The sequence below is a fragment of the Siniperca chuatsi genome, linkage group LG13, assembly GCF_020085105.1.
Source record: "Siniperca chuatsi isolate FFG_IHB_CAS linkage group LG13, ASM2008510v1, whole genome shotgun sequence".
Taxonomy (NCBI): Eukaryota; Metazoa; Chordata; class Actinopteri; order Centrarchiformes; family Sinipercidae; genus Siniperca; species Siniperca chuatsi.
In genome coordinates, this window is record NC_058054.1 from 17,851,955 (window position 1) to 17,864,135 (window position 12,181).

The following is a 12,181-nucleotide window of genomic DNA, read 5'->3' on the forward strand; positions in this document are numbered from 1 at the left end:
AGAATCACTTAAACAGGGATCATGTGGGGTGCCAAACAATGCCATTAATATAAACATACTTAAGAATAAATTATATCCTGATTGTTTAGCTGCCAATTTCATTCAAATCTTCAATCAAATCTTTTGTGCAACATTTTCCTCTTAATCTGCCTCTTGTACAGAAACCATTTTAGTAGACAGATCAGTGATGTTTCCATGCAGTTAAACCAAGGTGCGTTCCCGACTTTATGTTCAATTTGATTCCACTGTAGGAGCTCGCACCAAGGTTTAAGGTGGACTTGTTAAGGGTGGTTGTGAGAAATACCAAACAACAGGGTCAACATATACTGTAGACAATGGATGGATTAGTAATACTTTAAGAGCACAGTTATAGAAAAGAAATTAATTTATTTATACCAAGAGCACCTTAATTGTAGTGATTTTCTGTGTGTTTGTCTGTGCATGTGTGTTGCATGTGCACGCGTGTTCTGTGTTCAGGTCCTACCTCGCACATACAGGTTGGCAGGGGAGGAGTAGCGCACGCCTTGAGAGTTGGTGGCCACACACTCGTACTTCCCTTGGTCTGTTTCCTCACTGTTCTCGATCTGCAATGCTCCTGCAAGACAGAGAGTGCCAGAGAGAGAGAGTGAGAGAGAGAGAAAGGGATAAAGATGTTTAGTCGATTTGTAGATGTTCCTGCTGCCATCTGCCTTGCTTTGCATCCTCTCCTTTTCACCCTGAGATGTTTGTCTGTTGGTCTGTTTTCTCTTATATTTTGACCCTGGAGTATCCTCTATCCGCTTTCTTGTTATATCTGAGAGGCACCATCTGAATGGACCGTGCTCTCATATACCAGTAGTTGTACTGAAATGCCAACACATTCAAAAATCTGAAATTTCTTCCAAAAAGTCTGGAAGTCAAAAACAAGTCTCAAAATGACTTTTTATAAACTTAGATGACACTTAAAGGAAGTTTTGTTGTATACCTCGTTACAAGCTAGTGATTCCTCTCCTACAGCAGGCTCACTGCTGCCACGAAGAAAGTCTGTTTCTATCTTGGCAGTTAACTGGCAGCAGCTACACAGCTTTACCCAACGGCAACAACCTGACGATGCTCTTTAACTCCTCAATACCACTTCTTTTACCTCAGTTTTTATCCTCCTACCCTGATCCCACCGTGGTAAACAGTGTCTCCCTAAATGTGCTATAATTACACACAGCACTTGTCAGGTATTCTTTTATTCCTTTTGTTTCGTAGGGTGCTATTCTTATTGCTTTTTAAAATGTGTTGGGTTTTTTTGCTAACGGCCTTTTGAATTACCAGCAGTGATTTTTTTTTCTTTTTTTGCTCTTTCAGCCTGCTCTGTCACATTAATCTCATCTGAAACTGACTTTGACATGAAGCCTGAGGAGGAAGTGCAAAACCATGGATTACACTCTGCTGCAGGAGGAGAGGAAAAAGACACAACTCAAACGACCATGACACACACACATTTTGAGGAAGACACACACACACACACACACACACACACACACACACACACACACACACACTCAAAGCACAAAGTGTTTGTATCATATCTTCTGTGAGACTGATAAAAGGAATCTGGCTTATATGAGATAGAAGCTATAGTATGCACTGCACACAAATTTTTCACATATTCTTACAGATGGTGGTGGAAGAAGTGTTCAGATTCTTTACTGAAGTAAAAGTAGCAATACTGTACCACAATGTAAATGTTTTTAAAAAAGTATGTTAAATGATTATACATAATAGCTCCTTTCAGAATGTAAAATTATTATACATATATTATATAACTGCATTATTATTATTAGTTATGTATTAAAACATGCCAGTAGCATTTGTAGCTGGTTGAGGTAAGAAAAAACAAAGAAAGAAGCAAAAAAAGAAGCCCCAAAATAAGCTAGTAAGTAGTAGTAAGAGTTTTTTTTCTTAATCAAACTACTGTTTTCAAGGTCAAGACTTAACTTTCATGCAATACTTCATATATTGTTAGCTAGTTAAATATGTAACAATGCATCATTTTATATAAGATGATCATATGATCTGTATTCGTAAAGTAACTATAGTGGTCAAAAATGTTGTAGAATAAAAAGTAAAATATTTCTCTCCTGTAGAGTAGAAGTACAAAGGAGCATAAAATGGAAATACTTAAGTAAAGCTGCACTGATTAGTTGATTAATTGATTAGTCAATTGACAGAAAATGAATTGACAACGATTCTGGTAACTGATTAATTGTTTTAGTCATTTTTTTAAGCAAAAATGCTTCTGAAATGTGAGGATTTGTTGCTTTTCTCTGTTTTGTATCATTATAAAGTGAATATTTTTTGGTTTTGGACTGTTTGTCAGGCAAAACGAGACACATATGAAAACGTCACTGTGGACTCCGTTTTCTGACATTTTACAGACCAAACGATGAATTCGATGAATCAAGAAAATAATAGGCGTATTAGAAAATGAAAATAATCACTAGCTGCAGCCCTATACTGAAGGAAAGCAGAAGCACCTCAAAATTAAGCCTAATACTTGAGTTAATGTACTTAGTAGTTACTACTGCAGACACAGACAGTAGTCTGTAATAGTGTGTTATCCTAATGGTGAAAAAGCTTTTACTTATTAAATCTTAAAAACCCGGCCAGTTAAGCACTAAAAGGTTCCACAGAGACAGACAGTTTGTGTATCTGTGTGTGTGATTATCCAAATTACACAATAGCTGATCAGTATATGCAGAAGTTTAAACAACATGTTTTTGGAGCCTCAGAGGAGGGAAAGTTAGACTTGTTGCAATGGGGCACTCGTGTGTGTTTTGTGTGTTTGAGCGTGTTTAGTGAGCTGAGGCCCTGCTAGCTGAAGCTGTCATCCATTTGCTTCTGTCTTCTGCAGTTACATGAAAGGAAAACAGCTTGTGCCCTCCTCTTTCTCTCTGTTTTTCCATCTCTCATTTCCCCGCGGTACAGGCCAGAGTTGGGCAATAAAAAGGAATAAATTATCTGCTCTACAAGCTGAGCTTCCTCTCCAGAAAGAGGTAGGGGCAGAAGGAGAAGCGAGAGAAAGACAGAGTGGAGGAGAGATGGAGCCGGACGGGTGGAGCTCTGCAAACAAGAACTCTCTATCTGACAGCCGGAAGCTGCTCATATGGTTAACCATCAGCCCAAATTAGAAAAATGGCAATTGAAACATTCTTTTATGCAAAACATGTCATTACCATACATGGTGTTCAGTATATATGCACATGTAAAGACACTGCATATAAACACACAGCGTAGATGGATAACTGGCAATGGACAAACATAATGACAGTCAGTGTGGAAAAGCAGGACAAAAAGCTGGAAAGTGAAAGATAACAGAGAAGAAGAGGGAGAGGGAGAGCAGTTTGTTAGTGAGTCTGGAAGCTGCTGACAGACCCAGAACGGGATGTGACTTCAGGTAAATTGAGCTGCTGTGAAATCGCGGATGGTGTATTATGTCTGCTGGGCAGAGACTCAGCCGATCAGATGACAACAGATACTGCTAACCTGATCGCTCTGCCAGAACATCTAGGTCAAACAGATCACCTGGACTCCGGTCTCCCACAAGGTGAGACATTACCTTTTAACTGGGACCGAACATTATCAACAATCAAGACAGGCGGTCGCTATTTTTTACCACAACACATTTACACAGTTTAAAAATAAACTGTTGGGATCAAACAAGTTCATTTGCACACTGGTTATAATAATATAACCAATAATCTATTTATTGTGAAAATAATCAGCAGATTAATTGATAATTAAAATAATCATTAGTTGCTGCCCTATATTGATTCTTTGCAGATTTTTTTTTAAGTTGTTTGAATCTACAAATCACAACATAAACAATACAAACTTCATATTTTCTGTCAATCTAGAAATATGATCTGTAAAAGGATATGTCTATCTCGCCATTTTAAGAAACTATTTTTAACAAAAAAAAACTAATAATTTGTATTTTGGCCCGTGTCCTAATTTCCCACCAAATTTAACTGAAATCTGTTTTTGAGATATCCTGCTGAGTAACAGACAGATAAACAAACAAACAGGATCAAAAATAACCTCCATTGCAGAGGTATTTAATGATGCACAGGCATCAGTCCTGATGACAGAACCTGCCTTCAATAAAAAAACAGTCATAACTAATTTTGAGGAATGTCTGTAATGTGAAAAAAACAAAACAGTTCTTTTGTATTTGTGTGGTTAGTTAAAATATTGCTGGTGTGCTGTACAGCTGATTTAAAAGAACTAAACTGTCTTTTAATCATTTACCCTTCTGCTTTAGATAAAAGTGACCTAAACCATGACCGTTACCATAACCACAACCTTTGATCAGATCACAGTTGTTAGCCAAGACAGGTCCATCCATTACCTAGCAGTCAACCTCAGGGTCCATATTGCATGCCATCTGCTTTGGTGTAGGTCTACAAAGGCTGTTAAGTACTTAGGTAAACTCTCCTGATCACAGTCCCAAATGTCAGAGATAGACAGATAGCTTGTTGTGGTTCTCCTCAAGCACATCTAAACTGGTGCAGCACATGGCATGGAAAAATAGATGGATGCTTTGATTGAGGTATAAAGATGTCAGGAAAAGTTCAACTCTATACTGTGCCATATGTTTCTACCCTCAGGAGACCGATGGCGTGTGTGTGTGTGTGTGTGCAGGTTTTAGGCGTGTACACATGGCGTTCATGACTGTCAATGGCCACCTTTTGGACAGCTAGCTGCAGTGAGAGGATACCACAGATGATGGATACTTATGGGCTGTGAAGAGTCATCTTTTGTGGGATTTGAGTGCAGTCATTCTCAATATCATTTTTCATCCTGACCCATATGGGCCATAAAAATATTTCCAAGACCCAACAGAGAAAGAAAAGGAAAGACAGAGACAAAACAATGTTTGTGGCCCAAAACAGATCCCTGGCTGCAGACCAACGAGAGCTGGCAGCCGTCCACTAAATCAGAGGCACTGCTTGGAAGGTGCCCCCATTAAACAGATCTTAAAGGAGTGTTTCATCCACAATACATCTCGGTGCTATTTTGTGTCTAGCTCAGGTGTAATTGATTTCCTCCAAGTCATTTCGCTGCAGTGTTTGGTTCATTATACAGTACATTTTGTTGTTCAGCTTTGTGATGCTTTTGGTGATTTGAAATCCTATTAAACCCTGCGGTGAATCTCACTGAGCCATTTGTCTTGCTACTGTTTCAGTGATGTGATATGTGGCCTTGTGTTCTGTACCAGTGAATCAGTGTCATGTCTCTGTGTGACACCCTACAGAGGACAAAGTGAGCCTCAGCGCAGACCAAGAGAAACTTATTATGATAGACAGTTAAATTATTTACTATTTTAGGGCTACAAAAATAAGTATTTGCTATACTGTATAACAATGAAAATATCCTGTACTTACTAAGAGAGAAAATAGTAAAAGAATAAACTATTGTTTCAAGATGCATGGAGAGGTTTTAGGGAGGTTCTTTGTTTTGTAGCTCCAAGGCCACCAACGCTTTCTCATAAATTATAAGTGGAGAATAGAAAAACATTTGCATTGTGTTTATCGTAATTAGGGATCTATAAAACAATCACAACACTGCTCCCTCTGGCATGTTTCTAATGTTTGGACATAGTACAGTCTCTTGTTTGTTTTGTCTTTTTTTTTTGAGTGTATCTATTCTTTTACCTGCCTCTATGCAGCAGCAAATCTGGTCCTACACCAAATTCCACCCACACCCACTGCAGAGTATTTTACACAGAAGCAAGTACACTTTAGGTTTTTAGGTTATCACAGTGGTAAGAATCCATTTTTACACATCAGTAGGTTACTGGAAATTTGAATAGGAATGGGTGTAGGAGCTAAAACTGGTCTCTGCACAGAAAATGGGCTATAGCTACCTGCAAACACTACAAGTGACCTTCACTAAACCCCTCCTCCAAAGAACAATTTTCCAATCATAGCAGCATACCAGCATATCATAGCAACCGTAACTAGGCATGGCAGGCCTGACAAGCTTTGGGTTTCTCTACAGGTTGAAGTGGTGTGTATGGAGCTGTAGTAGGAGCGATACTCCCTATATAAAGAGTTAGAAGGGTTGTGTCTTTTTTATCCTTTTTTAAAAAACCAAAGCGCAAGAGTGAAATTGTAAATTATGGATTAAACAGTGTGTTTGTGTGTGTTAACATAAGCTGCAAACATTAGCATGTTGGGCAAACTAGCTTACTACCTACAGTAACACTAATGTAGTGTTATTTCCAAGGCTATGGAGCACATTTGCTAATATTACATTATTTTGTCAGGGTTACAGGTTCCTACCATTAGAAAAATCCCCGTCCAGGACTGGAACAGCCAGTTTATCGAATTACCCCACTATGTGGGAGACGATTCTGGATCAGAGTTTGGGCTAATGCTAGCGACTCTGTCCTGCTCTTTATTGGATTTGATTACATTCCAGCAATCCCGGCCAAACTTGTTACCCATAATAGCATTATGTTTGCCCAAATTATCAGTAAGTTGTCGTAAAAGTGAAATTACAAACAATAAAGCACAAATCTAACCTCTGTTGCTTATGTATTGTAGCATGTTTTTCTATAGCCCAACATCCAAAAATAGACATAATGGAATAAACATAATAGTTTGATCTTACATTTTCCTTTTCATACTGCACTATAATACAAAGGTTAGTAGCACTACCTAGCAATACAAAACAATGCTGCACCTTTATTTCCATGTCTTACATTTTACTTTTTGTCTGGTACATGTAGCTTTGCATAATATATAGTATATAGCCATTAACTGCATATTTGAGACCGTTTCATGTGTTTCTGGTTTTGAGTCAGCCGGAGAAAGGGTTTTTAATTAACTCACAGAGTTAGCAATAATTAGCTAGCTAGTTGTAGCTGATCAAATCTGCTGGTTACAGTTGTCATTTCAGCCAGCAAAATCGGCAATCGCTGGCTAAAAATGAGAAGCATGCTTTTGTCCACTTCTGTGTGAAGTCAGACACCCACTCTTTAAAAAATTACAAAAAAATTACATGTTGTAAATCGGACACTGTTACAATTGTAAACTTCGAGAACAGATAGCATGACAGGTGTAGCAACAGTAACTAAGGGAAGCTGGGCTTAAAAAAATTTAAAGTGAAACTCTTAAATTTGTTTAAACAGCGTCATGGCAAAATCTACAAATGCAAACGCAAACACAAGGCTGACAGAGGGCACTAGTGATCAGTGAAGGATATTGGCTGACAGCAGGGAGATATCAGGGCTGGCAGGACGGAGGAGCACAGAGAATATGGATGAAGCAACAACAAAATGGTTTCGCCTCACCATCACTTTCATTCCCCCTGAGGACGACTGAGTGAGAATGGCTGAGAAAATATGTGTCTGGCTACTCCAGGAGACACTGTATCATCTAACAGAAGAGCATAAACAAAGCTGAACAAACTGTCTTAAGCACAAGATGTGCTTCTTCTGTATTTATTCCTCGATCTGTCTGCACAGACACAGTCTTCACACCTCTCCCTAGCAGCAAACCTGTCTCTGCAATCTTACATTCAGATTTTAAGACACTGAGCTCATTTCACACAATTTCAGGCTGGGCGGGTCAAAAGATAAGAGGAACATCAGTTAAATACCTAATGTGAAGAAAATCCTATCTCTGGATCTATTGATTTTGAGATGAGAAAAGAGAATTATGGTTGTTTTGGGGTAGATTGATTATTGTATTAAGTATTTATTTCAAAATGAATTTACTTTATAATTGTGTGCAAACTTTTTCAACCCAAAAATAAGTGTATGTATATGAGACCGGGCATTTTTTTTCCAATTGCATGCTGCCATGTTTTTTGACATTTATGATCCACAATGGAAAGATATTTGTGCCTTTAAAGTGTCAGCTTTTTATAATCTTTTCTCCCAAATGTTAATAAAAACAGCCTTTTTTTTCTTGGCTTAAGGAGGGCACAATTATCCTTTTATGAAATTGGTATTAAAAAGGTTTTACACCCCAAAGGATGTAGATAAACTCAGAGAGGATCATGTAATCCCTCAATCCTAATTAAAACATCATAATCACCAAATTTAGAGCAACAGGGATTTTACCTGATAGTGATGCACTGTTTGTTTACTTATTTTAAAATGAAATAATCTGACAATAACTATCTCACCTGATCGGAGCTGTTTGATGCGACCCTGGCTGATGGTGGGGTCGACAGGCAGGAAGTCTTTGAACCAGGAAATCTCTGGGTCGGGGATGCCGCTAGCAGCGCACAGCATGGTGGCCGTCCTCGTCCGCTCCACCACCTTCAGCTGGGGACCCATGTCTATACTGGGGAAGCCAAATGGCAACAGGTCTTCTGGAAGGATGCAGACAAAGAAAGAAAGGATTCAGAATTTACAGATGTTAGCAGCATTCAAAATTCATATCAAGCAGTCAAAAATGGCCCTTTTAAAAAGGCTCTGTGATGCTTAGGCACAGCGGTACTTTGAGCTAAAATGCTAACATCAGCATATTAACATGCTCACAACAACAAAGCTAAGATGCAGATGTTTAGCAGGTATAATGTTTACCATGTTCACCTTCTTAGTTTAGCATGTTAGCATGCTAACATTTGCCAATTAGCAGTAAACACAAAGTACAGCTGAAGCTGATGGGAATGTCATTAGTTTTATTTGGTCATAAACCAAAGCATTGGACATGAATGTCTGTACCAGATTTCATGGCAATCCAATAGCTGTCAAGATATTTCACTCAAAGCCACAAATGTCAACCTCATGGTGGCACCAGAGGAAAAGTCAGAGGATGACCATGCTTTATTTTGGAGCAAATCCACTGGGACAATAATGAACAAATGAGTGTAGGGCCTACTTCATATTTTTGGGACAGTTGATCTGCAGTTTTTCAAAATACAAACTGGTTAATCTGCCTGCACAGAGTCAACCCTACATACATTGAATCCTTACTTTCCTTCTTCTGTGGTGAAACATAAGACTTGCTCGCACGCACACACACACACACACACACACACACACACACACACACACACACACACACACACACACACAGTGATGTGAGAGCCCCCCCCCACCTTTAACATCTGCAGGCCCTTGAAAATAGAGATACTGGCGAGGACAGCAGAGCCATTATATCCTTCCTCATCAAAGCTGCGTTCCCGTTCCTACAGCTCACTAGTCATTAGGTGATCTAGTAGGCTGGCAGAAACACAGCTAGGTTTTGTGTGTGTGTGTGTGTGACAGGTCGTTTCGGCAGGAGTATAAACATACCGCCCAGTCAGCAGGAGTTACTTAAGTGCCGACACATAAATGCACGCGCACACACACACGCACGCACACACACACATGCATGAACTCAGCCAGACACACACATATACAGTACACTCCTAACCTAGAAACACAGGTGTTTGGTGGCGGTGGCAGTGAACTGTGGGTTTTCCATGGTGTGGCTCTGTCTTATGTGGTGGTAATGATTCCTGTCTAATAACTATGCAGAGAGCTGCTCAGAAACAGCAGCAACAATTAGAAGCTGGGATCAAGAGGAGGGGCAGGGCACTGGGGGTAATAAGGACTTGTTAGAAGTAATTGTTAAAATGTACCAACGATTAGAGAGGCCGATCTGGGATGTGTCTGCATGCATCTGGATGTGTCTGATTACGAGGGGGTGGTGGTGCAGTGGATAAGTATGTGTGTGTATATTGCCTGTGTGTGCGTGTACATATTTGTTTCTATAGCTATGTTCATATTAGCATCTTCACAGATTTGTGCAGTGTGTGGAATAATGTACAGAGACATGTCTACACATATCCAGGAAAATGAAGGTGTGTGCAGGCAGAAAAGCAGTTGCTTTCTATTTCACATACACACAAACACATTCACATACACTTTCTCTGGTGAATGGGATTAAGCATCTCGGTGACAACAGTCCAGATGGCCAGACACGTAATCAAGCATCCATCAGCCTTCCTGCTTCCTCCTCTCCTTACCCTTTTAACCACTCTATCTCTCTCGCACATACACACAGACACCTCCCCCATACCTGGAACTATAATTATATATTCCACTTTCCTACAGCTGCAAAGCAATTACCAAGATGGCAATTTCCTTGGCTAATAAATCAAACCCACAGGAGCATCTTGATTGTCAAGCACAACAAACTCCCCTAAAAGTTTGCTAGCTCGAACCCTCTGACAAATTTGGAGGCAAACACAGTCCGAGACGCAGACCGTGGCCACATCAACTGTTGTGTGTGTGTGTTTTTCCTTTGCTCCTCTCCTCCTCCGGGCCCCCTGCTACCTAACCACATGACAGACGTGCACCATCTGTTTCCACACAGTCTGCGATGGGGATGAGAGGCTGAGTGGAGATAGGATCTATCGCTCTCTTTCCACAGTCATCAGCTTTGGAGAGACCCCGTCAGATAGGAATGTCAAGCTGATGGTGATGGCGTGGCTAAGAGGAGGAAGAAGAGGAGAAATGCCACAAGGGGCAAGAGAGTCAGAGCTCAGAGGAGAGTCTGATGACGATGTTGAGTCTGAACGCTATAGTTAGAGCTCTGGTGGCGATCAGGCCTCATACCAACCTTCTGATATCAGACCCAAGCGGAGGGAGGGGACCACCTTGACCCCCCTGCCTCCATCTACCTACCCCCCTCCACCATCCCTGACTGATCAATGCTAATGATCCCCCTGAATGGAGGCCAGTGGTACGGCCATTGACGAAAACAAGGAGGAAGAGAAAGGAAGTAGAGGGGGGAGATCGATGGGGAGGTCAGGAGGCGAACTCCCCCGAGGCGAGAAATATGCTAGGGCTACATCTGCTCCCCTCTGCCCTCCCCCAACCCCACCCCTCTCCTGAGAGGGTTCAGATGGTCTTTTTATCACCCCGCCGGCTACCACTACATGGACTCCCTAGCTGTTAATTAAGAGCACGCCACTGCAGCGGGCTCGGGGCGAGTGCATGTACGTGTGTATGTGCCTGTGTGTGTGTTTGTAGGGGGTCTCTCTCTGTATTCCAGTCATGTCGTTATCAATGCTGCAAATATAGAGTGTAGGGAACTTGGACTGAATCATTAGAAAGAGGTAAGAGAAACAGGGAGAGAGATGAATGGATAGATATATTTTTAGATATTGCCATACCGTAAGAAAAACAATGTATGATACAAATACATTCTAAGGAAATATAAAATTATTGTTTTTAATGTCTGTTGTTTAGGGCTGAAACTTGTTCATGATTTATAGTTTACTGTGTTATATTTTCAATTAATTGTTAAATTGTTTAGTCTATAAAATGTCACAAAATAGTTAAAAAGAAAATGCCTATCACAACTCCCCAGAGCCTAAGGTGATGTCTTCAAAATGCTTGTTGTGTCTGACCAACTGTTCAAAACCCAAAGATATTCAATTAACAACACTACTGCCAAACACTTTCCTGTTCCATCTTCACAAATGGGAAGAGTTGCTACTTGATATCAGAATCAGAATCAGAAATACTTTAGTTTCCCCTTGGGGATCAATAAAGTATTTCTGATTCTGATTCTGATATCAAGTAGCAACTCTTCCCATTTGTGAAGATGGAACAAGAAAGTGTTTTGGCATTTTTGCTTGAAAATTACTTTACAATTAATAATCATTATCAAGATTATTGTCCAATCCCCCCCCCAATTACTTGGTTAATCATTTAATTTATGAATTGACACTAAATGCAATTTCCCTGGGCCCAAGGTGACAACTCCAAATAGCTTGTTCAAGAGTTCAAAATGTTTGAAATGGTATTACAGTTTTTCTCATTTGCTTTGGCTTAATTCTTGAATGAGAAATATTTTTTTTTCAAAACAATAAATTCAGATCTGTGAACAATTAGTTTGTTGTTCACAACAGATTTGAATTTCACATTCATTCAAGCAAATTGCATGTGTTTTGCAAAAGAGTAAGTACAACTGTCTACAGTTTGCACAAGTTTACAGTTTACAGTTTGATCAAAACTGATGAGTTTATTCTCAGTGAAATTGTCATACTCTTCACAACTTCTAAACATTCTTTCATTGTTTGAGCCATCACATGCAAAATGATCCATTCAATTATCAAAATCTGTCAGACATACAGGTATAATCCATAAATATCTATGACATGGAATGTTTGCAATGTCTGCTAAATTTTCTGCTAG

The 12,181-nt window shown here is 39.8% G+C and overlaps 1 protein-coding gene across 14 annotated transcripts in view; it reads right to left on the reverse strand.

Moving 5' to 3' along the window:
• Positions 1–12,181, reverse strand: part of LOC122886309 (receptor-type tyrosine-protein phosphatase S-like) — a 67,835-nt gene that overhangs the window by 29,665 nt on the left and 25,989 nt on the right. For 13 of the 14 annotated variants that reach the window (XM_044218317.1, XM_044218316.1, XM_044218315.1 and 10 more), the window contains exons 5-6: positions 8,170–8,358; positions 485–595 (exon numbers count right to left, since the gene is read on the reverse strand). In XM_044218317.1, coding sequence (XP_044074252.1) covers positions 485–595; positions 8,170–8,358 — 300 coding nt within the window. The remainder of the gene's footprint in view (positions 1–484; positions 596–8,169; positions 8,359–12,181) is intronic. The other variant, XM_044218309.1, reaches the window with a different exon arrangement.